The sequence below is a fragment of the Limulus polyphemus genome, unplaced genomic scaffold, assembly GCF_000517525.1.
Source record: "Limulus polyphemus unplaced genomic scaffold, Limulus_polyphemus-2.1.2 Scaffold120, whole genome shotgun sequence".
Taxonomy (NCBI): Eukaryota; Metazoa; Arthropoda; class Merostomata; order Xiphosura; family Limulidae; genus Limulus; species Limulus polyphemus.
This window is the reverse complement of record NW_013665730.1, coordinates 28,617-40,826: the sequence shown is the minus strand read 5'-3', so window position 1 is coordinate 40,826 and position 12,210 is coordinate 28,617. Positions and strand designations below refer to the sequence as shown.

At 31.1% G+C, this 12,210-nt stretch overlaps 1 protein-coding gene across 4 annotated transcripts in view; it reads left to right on the top strand.

Moving 5' to 3' along the window:
- Window positions 1-846: 846 nt before the first annotated feature.
- The window catches only part of LOC106472425, a 34,635-nt gene continuing 23,271 nt past the window's right edge, over window positions 847-12,210 (top strand). For all 4 annotated transcript variants that reach the window (XM_022401750.1, XM_022401740.1, XM_022401744.1 and 1 more), the window contains exons 1-4: window positions 847-1,583; window positions 6,531-6,629; window positions 7,248-7,406; window positions 8,326-8,459. In XM_022401750.1, coding sequence (XP_022257458.1) covers window positions 1,299-1,583; window positions 6,531-6,629; window positions 7,248-7,406; window positions 8,326-8,459 — 677 coding nt within the window. In that variant the 5' untranslated portion in view covers window positions 847-1,298. The remainder of the gene's footprint in view (window positions 1,584-6,530; window positions 6,630-7,247; window positions 7,407-8,325; window positions 8,460-12,210) is intronic.

The following is a 12,210-nucleotide window of genomic DNA, read 5'->3' as shown; positions in this document are numbered from 1 at the left end:
GCTTGCTTCACTTGTATCTTCAGTTGTGGACTGTCCAAGGCATTCACAAACTGATCCCTCAGAAACAACTTGAGGAGATCGGGTGGTGCAGTTGGGTAGGCCTTGTGTGTCTTACGTTCCAAGTCCTGTGCCAGCTCTTGCAGGCTTTCCCCATTAGCACGAACTATAGTCCTAAACCTAGCCCTGTAGACTTCAGACTGATTTTGGGTTCCATACCTGAGTTCTAGAGCAGCTACCAGTGCCTATAGTTGTGCCTGTTGTCTGCAGACAACTGTCCAAGTATTTCCTGTGGTTGTCCCTTCAAGCTCTTTGCCAGATATACTGCTTTCTGCTCCTCTGTCCATCCATTCATCTCTGCCAGGAGTTCAAATTGTGCTCTATATGCTTCCCAAGGTGCCTTCCCATTGAATTCCTGTGGCTTCCTTTGTACTAGATCACCTCTATTACTGACACTCGTGTCTGGGATGTGACTTGTGACAGGACTGAAGATGTCTGCATTAGAATTTAGCTGTGGGGTCTGGAAGGGGCTTCCTGTTGTCTGGGGGTGATTAGGTCGATGGCTTCTATATCCTCTTTGTGTAAATTAAACCTTTAAACAGTTTCTAGTCCTAACCCAAGGAAGTAAACCTATAGGTTAGGAAAAGAACCTTTTGGATATTTCCCGCAATCTTAACATAATAGGTAATATTCTTATTTGTGACTAACTGCATGTGTGTGTAAGACGAACGTAAAAATTACCTTGTCAGAGTTACTTTTTCTAGGCTTAGTCCCTGTATGAATTAAAAATTTAAATTATATTTACAATGGCGTACATAGCGCCGAAGGCATGTACGTCATTACTAATTTATTACGTTTGGCTAGCGGCCTAGGCTATACTCTCCTCGCAAAGCTTAGATTAGTTAGAAATAGAAAATGGCGTTGCTTTCACTTTTGCTTCCCATATTTTTGTTCTTGTAGAGTTCGAGGAAAAATGCTTAGCTGGACGACTCATGCAACTCCAGGCACAACAACCTAACATTTCTGCCCCAATTTCAAAGTGGAACCCCAGTCTGTTATTATGGTCGTTCTTTACGTACGGCAAGTGGCATCTAGGCTATAAACATCTGGCCTCCAAATACTTCTTGTGTACCATATGACCTACAATTTCCGAAACCACCCATGTTACAACTCTCCATACACAGCTGACCAAAGTCTAAGCATGGTCTTCGCGTTACCAACTATTTATTTTTAAAAGAAGTGGTTCTGGTAATGTTTGCACGTAGTTGAACAAGTTGATGTAAGGGTTGTTATTGTTAACAATGTCAGCAATAAAGGGAACCAATCACAAGAAGGAAAAATACCTTCAAGAGATCAATCAAGAGATTCAGGCAGCATATGAATTTTGTCTCAAAAGCGGATATTCAAATGAAGAAATCCGAAAAGCTGCAAAGCCCATTTTGGAACCACTTCGTAGAGAAAAGTTTAAGAAACGCATTGTTTCCCTTATTAAAATTGCCTTTGTTTTAACTGTCATTTATACCTTGCTTTCTGTTGACCCAGTTTATCGAAGACTCTGCATGTATGGTCGATTGTTTTTGTTTCAGGTAGCTACTTAACTGCATATTTACAACTTTTTATGAAGTTATAGTAGCTATCAAAATTATAATGCTTCATTAATATTAGCAACTAACCCACTCAAAATTTTTTTTTCTTTTCTTAAGCTGTGTGTCAATTGCTTTACAATAAAGTGTAAGTCTTAAATTTCAGTTTTTCAGGTAGGTGACAAGTAAGAAACTTATGCAGCATAATATTTTATAAATAACTAAGTAACTGATTTGCTCTAGTGCAAGTTAGGTTTGGTGTTTATATTTGAATATTATTGTTAAAACTCGATAAAAGATAAAGTGATATAGCTCTTGCAATTTGACTTTTGAACAATACTTAAGTGTTTTTTTCAAAAAGCACAAATTGGAGCTAAATAATACTTATCAGTATGTAACCATGAATGAGCATATATTATTATTATATATGAATAAAAGAATATATGTAAGACTAAATATAACACCATTTTTATACAAATCTTTATTCACTAATATTATTAGTAATAAAAGATAATATGTAGATGAGCTAGTATGATGCATCATAATGATAACTGGAAATTTTCTACTCTTACTGCAATATTCATTACACTTACTAATTTAAAAAGGATCATTTTCTATTATCTTTAGCATTATGCAGCATAAAATATAGAACATGAAAAAAAGCAAAATATTAGAAAGCCAGCCCATTAAATTTGCCCCTCACCCATAAAAACAAACAACCAGCCCCTCACATTTGTATTGATATTAGAAATGTACAATTCAAGTTAATGGTGTACAACTCATTGAGCAAAATATTCCATAAGTTTTAATCCTAAACAGAAGTTTTAACTTATTACATATACTATTCATGTTTGTGTTTCATTCCACAATTAAAAAACACATGAAAGAAAAACTGAAACCTCATAATAATTTTTAATGTATGAATCAAGCAATTTTTAATTATTGTATGCAAAAAATTAAAAAGCATGGTAGCAAAAGGCCATTTGGTTGATTGAGATCACTCATTAAAACTATATATATATATATATACTATTTTTTGCTTACATTTAATATTTTAAGTAAACTTTAATAAAAAAAAGTCTTCACAACTTTATACCTGTGTAAGAAGATTTATAAACAATTCAAAGTAATACCACAACAAATATCATTGGTCAATTAATCCATGAGCTTATATCTAACAGAAAAATACATTTGTCCAATAACAAATTCTTATTTAAGCTTCCCAAGCTTAAACCTATTACCATCATATTCAAGTTACTATTGCCCTTTTATTTCACTATTCAAACATAAAACCTATATGAAGACTATCTAAACCCCTGACAATTTTGAGTATGAAGCAAGTTTCTGTTGATTTCTTCTGCATTCTAGAGAAATTATGCTGTAAACTGTTAATATTTCCTTAAAACTTAAACTAAGAATATTTTCAGCACTTTCCAATAGGTTGATATTTTTCCTGTAGTAAGAAGATCAAACTACACACAGTACTCCAAATGAAACCTCAAAAATGCTTTATGTTTTTAAATTAAAAATTCCTGTAAATAAAACAATGATTTCTGTTGGTACTTTTCACCACAGCTAAATATTCAACAAAGAGTATAAGTACATATCAAAAATAACATGCAAGTCCTTCTCTTTCTTTATAACACCAGTACTCAGCTCATACAAATTTCTGTATTCCAAATGCAAACTTTAAATTTTTCAATATTAAAACTCATCTTTTATATACCAGTTCATTCACTAAGACTGTCAGGAATTTTTTTGAATAAGAGAAACATTCCCAGCAAAAATGACTGTTCTCAGGATTTTATTATAATCAATAAATATATAAAATACCACTGTAAAATCTGATGTAAAAGATCAATTTTAGTCCAACTACTCTTATTGTAGTTCAACACTCCTCATTATTACTTTAGTGAAAGAATTACTGTTTCATTACCCTGAGCTTATAATAGTTGTCATTCAGATTACAATCTGTTGGAAAAGGAAGTAATTCAAGTGTGCTTGTATTTTATTATTTAACTTTCTGAACATGATAACATTGCTTGTAATAAATTATGCTTACATTGAGTTTGAAATGTTTTTACTTGTTTTTTTAAGATGCAAGTTATTTGTTTATATAGTTTTTACAGTGCACTACTACATTCTCAAAACTTATTGATCTGCTTTTGAATCATTGGTATCATAGAGGACCTTTTACTGTTTTGACATCCATCTTGACTCTCTTTAAAATTTCTATATACTTACTGTGCTTTATTAACACTACCTTAAACAATATCTGACATTTAAAGCATCCTAATTTTATGGATGGGGTGTAGTTTAGGAGGAAGTTCTTCAAGGATTTCTTTTCTATAGGACAGTGGGGTAGCTTCCCCTTCTCCAAACCTCAGTCCTACTTTCATCTTCCATAGAGTTCATGCAAATTTCAGTGTTTTATTTCTAGGTGATGACTTTTGGTGTGAAAAACCTTGGTACCCATAAAACTGTACCACGTTAGACATATTTATAAAAATTATTGGGGAATACAACCAGATCATGTTTATACATATACTGCACCTTTGGCACTTAAATACCCATACCACATCAGTCACCAAATTAAATCCTTTCTCCTAGAAAAAATCTGAAAGAAAAAATCGTGCCTCTTAATTAGGTAAATTAGAAAAATACAAAGATTAATTTGAAGGCTAGATTTTGCCATGATGTTATAAAAATATAATTAATACATATATAAGAACTTATGTTGGTAAACTTGCAATTTATCTTTCCAATAAGCTAGCTAATATTTTTCTCCTAACCAAGTTGATAGAAAAAAATGTTGTTCTCTAAATATGCACATTTTGGCACACAATGGATATTATTATGTTCTGAAACTGTAGTATGAAAACTTAGTTACTTGGTTTCTTGAATGATGAAATTAAACCACATTTTGCATTTTATGAGAGTTCTGATGGAACTTTCCATTTGTACATATATTTTGCAATTCATTCAGTTGCTTTATAGATTTATACATTTTATATTAGCTTGCATTACACTAAGTTTTGAGGGAAATATAAAAACACGAAGTATATTTTCATTTTATGCTTAAATCATGTGTTATTTCAAAAAACATTTGAAATAAATTTTATGGCTAAGAGTAAATCTCTTTCCCTGGTCCACAATTTGGGAAAGATTTGCATTTTCAGCGAAAGAAGAATTTTAGCTAGCCAAAGCAAAAAAAAATTATTATATTGTGGTGTAGTCAGCTTCAAGTAATATGTGTGTGACACTGTGTTCAGCAAACAAAGAGAAAGATTTTATTAACAAACTCCTACTTGTATAACAAAAGCACCCACTAATGGCTAAAATTGACACTAACAACTATTTAAAATAAAATAAATCAGAAGAATATTACATAGCAATGAAAAAAATTAATATATTGCAGATGTTATGTACATTTAATTTGGGAATGTTACACAACTAATAGTATGAATATGATTGTATTGTTCAGTACACAAGATGCAATCTGGGGATAAATTTGAAGAATATAATTACATGTTAAATTTGGCACAATGCTTGCTTTCGTATGACTAACTAATACATGCCTGTATGTATTGTTTTGTTTACTGTATTATATTCTATCTGTTTTGAATTTTATATTAAGAAAAAACACCAGTGAAAATTACAGTAACAGCTAAATTTCTTTTGTTTAATTAAATATGTTTTGGCTTGATACTAATACAAGTTCTTCTACAAACACTGCTTTCTTCTGTTATCATCTAAAAATTGTGATCATTGTAATGTAAATTTGACTCCAAACTGATATTGAAGTATCACATACTTCATTTATTGATATCAGTGTGTTTTGATTGGCTTGTTTTGAAAGTTTCACAGATGTAGCTCCATGAGAGTCCTTGACTATTAGCTTAATGTAAGTAGCTTGCAAAGCTTTAAACAAGAAGTTTCAATATGTTTCATTGCTGCTCTTGTGTAGAGCATTGTCTCAACATACGAGTGTTGTCCACTGTATGAACTATGCTACTACACAGAATATCTTATATGAATTGAAAAGTAAATTCTTTGCATTAGTTAATAAGCAGGTGTGTTATAAAACATGACAAGAGTAAGAAATAATTTTGCCACACACATGCTAATTTTGTATATTTTAACATGAATTCGAAAGCACTTTCTTTGTCTTAAACATATATGTTGTATAATATGACCAGAGGAGGTAGTAATTTGAACACCAAATCTGTATATTTGACATGCACTGAAAAGCATGTTTTTTGCCTTAAACGTGTTGTACAACACTAACATGACCAGAAGAGGCAAGAATTCACCACCAAACTTTCTAATTTTGCATATTTCACCTGAATTGAAAAACATATTTTTATCTTAAAATTATATGTTATATAACATCAATATGAACAGAAGAGGCAAGAATTTGACCACCAGTCTTGTCAATTTTGCATACTGTTACAGCAAAAATGTAAAAAGTTTTTATTGCTCACACACTTTGAATTTTAAGTCCTGTCTGCTTTTAACTCTGAAAGAAGTGGAAGTATATATATATATATATATTAGGATCAAACTTGAATGCTGGATCTTGAAGAAGAACTGCATAAGTAACATTATGGACCTAACAATTGTTGTTTATATTAGAACAAATGAAGTAGTGTAGGACTTATTGTAGTCTTGGTGTTGGATTTTAAGAGAGATCAATGCAATAAATATGTATTTGCCCAACAAAGAAAGATAAAAACTATAGTAATATTATTATTCTTATCTGTATAGAAATAATAAGTGCAGTTATATGTTTTATGGCTTAGTAATTCCAGTTTTTATCAAGGAAAATATATTTTAGTGTTATTCAAAAACATTCTTTTTATTTAATTTTAGAATCTATATAATATTTTTTATTCCTATTGTGCATTTTTTTAGAAAAAAAGTTTCAAAGGTACTTTTATTTGTTGACAGCTTCTTCCATTTTGGGACTGGACAAAAATTTATTATTCATCTTGCCTTGTTGATAATCCTTTATTTTCAATAAATAGGATTACAGAGAGTGACTGTCAGGTAACATAATTTATTTTTGTGTTTTAAATATTTGTTTGAATTATGAAAGAAAGTAAATATGTTAAGTGCCTTTACAGTGCATTTCAGTATCCTAATCTCATACTTCTACTGCTAGTTTGTTATTTTGATATTGCTTTAGATTTACTCTCTCTGTAATAAAGCACAAAGAAATTTTATCTTAGTAAATATATGGAAATAAAAATATCATACAGTCTTTCAGAATGTGGTTTATTATCAGCACTTATACATATATACATGATATACCAGATCTTTACTGAAATTCTTCTTAAAGACTAATTAAAGAAAACCACAGTTAATTATTTATAATATAACTGTTTGTGTAGATTATAACATGATCTAATACAAAAAAAAGTTATTTCACGTGATTGTACAGTACATTGTCAAATAACAACTACAAAAAGGTAAATTTGAAGGATGCTTTCAGCCAGTCCTCTATAGATGTAAGGTTGTTTGTTAAAAAATCTAACAATATACCTATTTAGTTAATTATACCAACTAATACATGTATTATACATTTATTTCTTTGATCTAACACTAGGATAAACTGATAATCTGCTTAAACATTTTTGGTTTGGAATAAAATTAACATTTTTTCAGGTATGTAAAGATGTACTAGAAATCAAGAGATTTAATCAAACATCACAGGATGAAATGACTGAGCATTTTTTGAAAAATAATATACCATTAATTGTAATGGAAGCAACCAATAACTGGCCAATCATGGAGGAATCATTTAGCATTGCTAACTTAAGTGAGGTAAGTAATCTAGTAGGTACAATATCAATAACTTCTGTTCAAAGTAGACTACCTACACAAATCAAAACTAAACATTAATCCAGTAAATAATGTAGACTATCTAATATACCAGTCTAACTAGGAATATGTCCTAAAACAAAAAATGTATAATGATTAGAATGCATTAAATCATCATTTACATACCCTCACTGATTTCAATACTTTCAGTCATAATTCCAATAATATATCAAGATGTTTGGCCAACTAAGGCAATTTAGTTTAGTTTTAAATCCATATACTAAGCTAACAATTCAAAATAATTCTCATAATGAAAACTGTATATAATAAATAATGAAAAATAGCAGAAAATAAACAAAAATATTTAACCAATACTGATAATGAAACTAACATCAAAGGAAGAACATTATATGTCTTATAAAATGTATAAAAATTAAATGTTTGCTTCATATATTATTACAAATTCCCTGTTCCTTAAAAAGTTGACTAATAAACTTTATTTCTCCTTTGACCTAAATAATGATTTCTATTAGATAATTAATAAGCTAGTAAATTAATTTTCAGAAATTCTGCTCGTCTCTTCACAGAACGGATATCTAATACATTGTGCCACAGCAGGAAAATTTTTAGCTCAAATGCCAAGCCTTTTGGTATAAACAAAGTGCTCAAAGGGAGAACTGTGCACGGCTCTAGATTCAATGTCATAGCATTAAATTTTCAAACACTATCCCCCCCCCCCCACACACACACAAATGGCAATGTGGCAGTGGCCTGATCACTCCAAAAATGCTTCCTATGGCAATGTGTTTCACCGTCATTGTTGCAGAAAATGTCAGAAGAAAGTGCAGGATAAAAATTGTATTTAAGTGTTTTTTTTTAATGTGTGATTTTTAAAGTTATTGTACTTTTCTCCTCACTTCAGGGTTACCTGGATGATTCTCGACTGAATAGTTTGGGTGGCTGTGTGTTTGAAACAAATTTGAGGTTTCGTGCACCACAAACATTTTTACACAATTTAAAGACATACCCTGAGATGGATCAGTGGTATGTTCACTGGTAAGTCATCTCTACTGAAATATTAGTTTTACAGAAGGTTTATAACATTATAAATTAAAACTTTCAATCTGTAATATTAGTATTAAAGTTCTAGGGATAAGGTGAGTTTGTTAAGAATAGTGTTAATTACATTTCAGTACAAGACAAGAAAGTTTCTATGAAAATAAAATTTAAAAAAAGGAATTTCCATTCATATATCTTCTATAATTCCTTGATAAAATTTACTTGAAACAGTATAACCTTTACAGAGTAGGGATGCAGGCCCTGTGGTAGAGCTCTGGATTTTGAAACTGGTGAACCAGGTTTGAATCCATTAGATACCACAATATATATTCCACACACATTTAGCATGAATGGTACAGTGCAGATTACTAGCTAGATTCCCTCTTATTAGTAGTTCAAAATTAGGGATGGCAGCATGTAGCTTTAATAGCTTTGCTTTAAATAAAAAACACAGATACCACATTTCAGTATAAAAATTACATGCATAATATGATTTAGTGATCTTAAATTTCTTTTATTGAAAAGAGTATAACCCTTTCCATACAGGAAGTATGTATTGAATAGTGTTCATAGCTTTTAACATTCAGTCTCAGGAAATAGTATCACCATTTCAATTTAGAAATTTTATATACAATATTATTCAATATTTCTAGAATTCAGTCATTTGCTTTAACTCGCATACCTTATTATGTTATTGGTTATCTGGCCAGTCATTGAACTAGAAGTAAATAGGGGTGCACAGATTAAGATTTATTTGACTAATTGAGAGCTGATGATAACCCAACCATATCGGTCCACACTGGTATTTAGTATTAGTACATGTAAGGTACTTTAAACTACTGAAACAAGTTCAAATTTATGTTATAAGTGAATTTCTTCTGGTTGTATTTATTTCAGAAAACAAATAAAAAAGAATATCAATCATAAAAAGTAAAAACTTTGCATTAGTGCTTCTAGAAAATCTTATCAAAATAAAATATATACACACATATACTAACTTTTGAATTGTACCTGTAACTTTTACCAGTTTACATGTAGTAGAAACTTCATACATGTAACATAACTCCTAACTTCACCACAAAAAATCAGCATGAAACTATTCAATTTATTTTATGAAATTCACCCTAACAACTTTGCTACCTTGGAGAACAAAAGATGGCTTTCAACTTCAAAACACAATGCAAATATAAGGATATAAATCCAGCATAATTATACAACCTCAGTGTTTTTGCACTGCATCAAACACAACCATATCAGCATGTATTTTATAGACAGACATACTAAAAGTCAAGTCTAGTATTATTTGTATCCATTTCACTTTGAGTTATGATATGAAAGATGTATGAAAAATAAAATTTGAATATTTGTAAGACAAATGATCTTATCATTAAAGTATTGATTTAAAATAACATCCAGATGCTTATAATTTTAAGATGAGCAGATTGGATGGTTGGACTTGTGGGATCAGTTCAGTGGAAGAAGGGAGCTTTTTGGAATGGATGGTTTACATTTAAATTTGAAGTTAACAATAAGTCTAAAATAGCATTGTTTATAGTTGGTTCCTTGACTAACTAGTAAAGAAAGCCATCCTGAACAGTTTTCCAATCCATACACTTGAAATTAAAATCACCCATAATTATGACTTCGTTAACAGCTGAAATCTTAATCTCATTGTAAAGTTTCTCATTAATTTCATCAGTATCATTTGGTTGGCTGTAACAAATTCCCACTAAAAGCCTTTTTCCATTTATATCCACCAATAGAAACCCAAATGGATTCAATCAATTTGCTATTATCTTTGATATCCTCAACTTCAACAGGATGTAACTCACATTTTACATATAAAGCCACTCCTCCCCCTCTGTAATACTCTATCCCTATTAAATAGCATGTAACCCTGCATTTCAAAATCATCTACGTTTAACCATGTTTCAGTTATTCCCATTATATCAAAATCCTCCAGTCCTACCAGTGCTCTAAAGTCATCTATTATATTTCTTATACTTGTAGCATTACATTAGTAATAATTAAGCCTATACTTATAACTACTTCTTTGCTCATTTCCTATGCTAAACTTTTCTCTGCCTCCTATTCCTTTTGCATTTAGTTTTTCCTGGCCCTCACCACTGTCTAGTTATAGCTTAAAACTTACATTTGCCTTAGTAAACAAGCCAGCCCCTACTCTACCCAGATGTTCCCCAATTTCCACCTTCTCAATCATTTCTGTAACGGAGCAAAACATCGAACCTAATAGAGCAATGATCACTTGCATCCAGATGTTCCCCAATTTCCACCCTCTCGATCATTTCTGTATTTGAAGTTAATAATAAGCCTATGGAGATAAGGAATAATGATATTTTGGTTACAAATTTCAAAAAAGCAAATTTTGAAGGATGTAACAAGGCTTATCTGTTGTGAATTGTGCAGCTGAGTTATTTGGAAACGCTTATCAGATGTGGACAAATTTTAAATATTCAATGTAAACATATTCCTAATAGAAAGAAAAGGGTAGCTACAAGTAAAAAACCAGGTTGGCTCACAAAGAGTTTAAGAAATAAAATTAAAGAAAAGCATCATAAATTTAAGAAATTTAAATTGTCCGGTATGACAGGAGACTTAGAAGATTATATAAGATCAAGAAAGTTGGTGAAACAAAAAATTAGGACACCAAAAAGGATGTATGAGAAAAAGTTGGCTGAAAATGTAAAATTTTAACAGTAAGGATTTCTTTAAATACATTAAGGGGAACAAAGTGTTAGGATTGGGATAGGACCCTTGAGGGATGATAAAGGAAGGCTGATATCTGATGATTACGAGATAGCTGGGTTATTAAATTTGACTTTTTTCTTTGGTTTTAACTAATGAAGATTTAAGCAGTATTCCACATTTTGATCAGTTGATAAATGGAAACGAGATCAAACAAGATGACTGCATTAATTCTGAGCTGGTTAAGAAAAAATTGGGAAGTTTTAAAATTGATAAGGCTCCTGGGCCAGATAATATTTCCCCAAGGGTTTTGAAAGAAGTTAAAGATTGAATATGTGAGCCACTTGCTACTATTTTTGTCAGTCTTTGAATAGTGGGAAGGTACCAGAGAATTGGAAGTTAGCTAATGTAACTCCTCTTTTCAAGGGAGGTGATAAACATTGTCCCAGTAATTATAGACCTATTAGTCTTACATCAGTTGTGGGGAAAATTTTGGAAAGTCTGTTAAAAGATACTTTGAAAAGTCATTTAACCAAGTTTAGAATTTTATTGGATAGTCAACATGGTTTTACTAAGGGAAAATTTTGTCTTACAAATCTTTTAACATTCTTTGAAAAGGTTACTGCTTATGTAGATGAAGGTAAGGATGTAGATTTGTTGTATCTGGATTTTCAGAAAGCATTTGACAAGGTGCCACATAAAAGGCATGTAAAAAAAAAAATTAGCTCTATAGGTGCGAGGGTAAGTTAGCAAATTGTAAAGAAGAGTAGGTGGATGGAAGAAAGCAGAGGGTTCTTACAAATGGAGTTCAGTCAAACTGGATTATTGTCACAAGTGGGGTACCTTAGGGCTCAGTCTTAGGACCTTTGCTCTTTCTGATTGACATTAATGACATAGATGAAGGAATAGTCAATAAATTACTCAAATGTGCAGATGATATTAAGGTCTTGAGTGTTGCTAGCTGTGAAGAGGATGCTGCTGATTTACAAAAGGATTGAGATCATTTGTTGAGTTGGGCAAATAAATTGCAGATGGGTTTTAA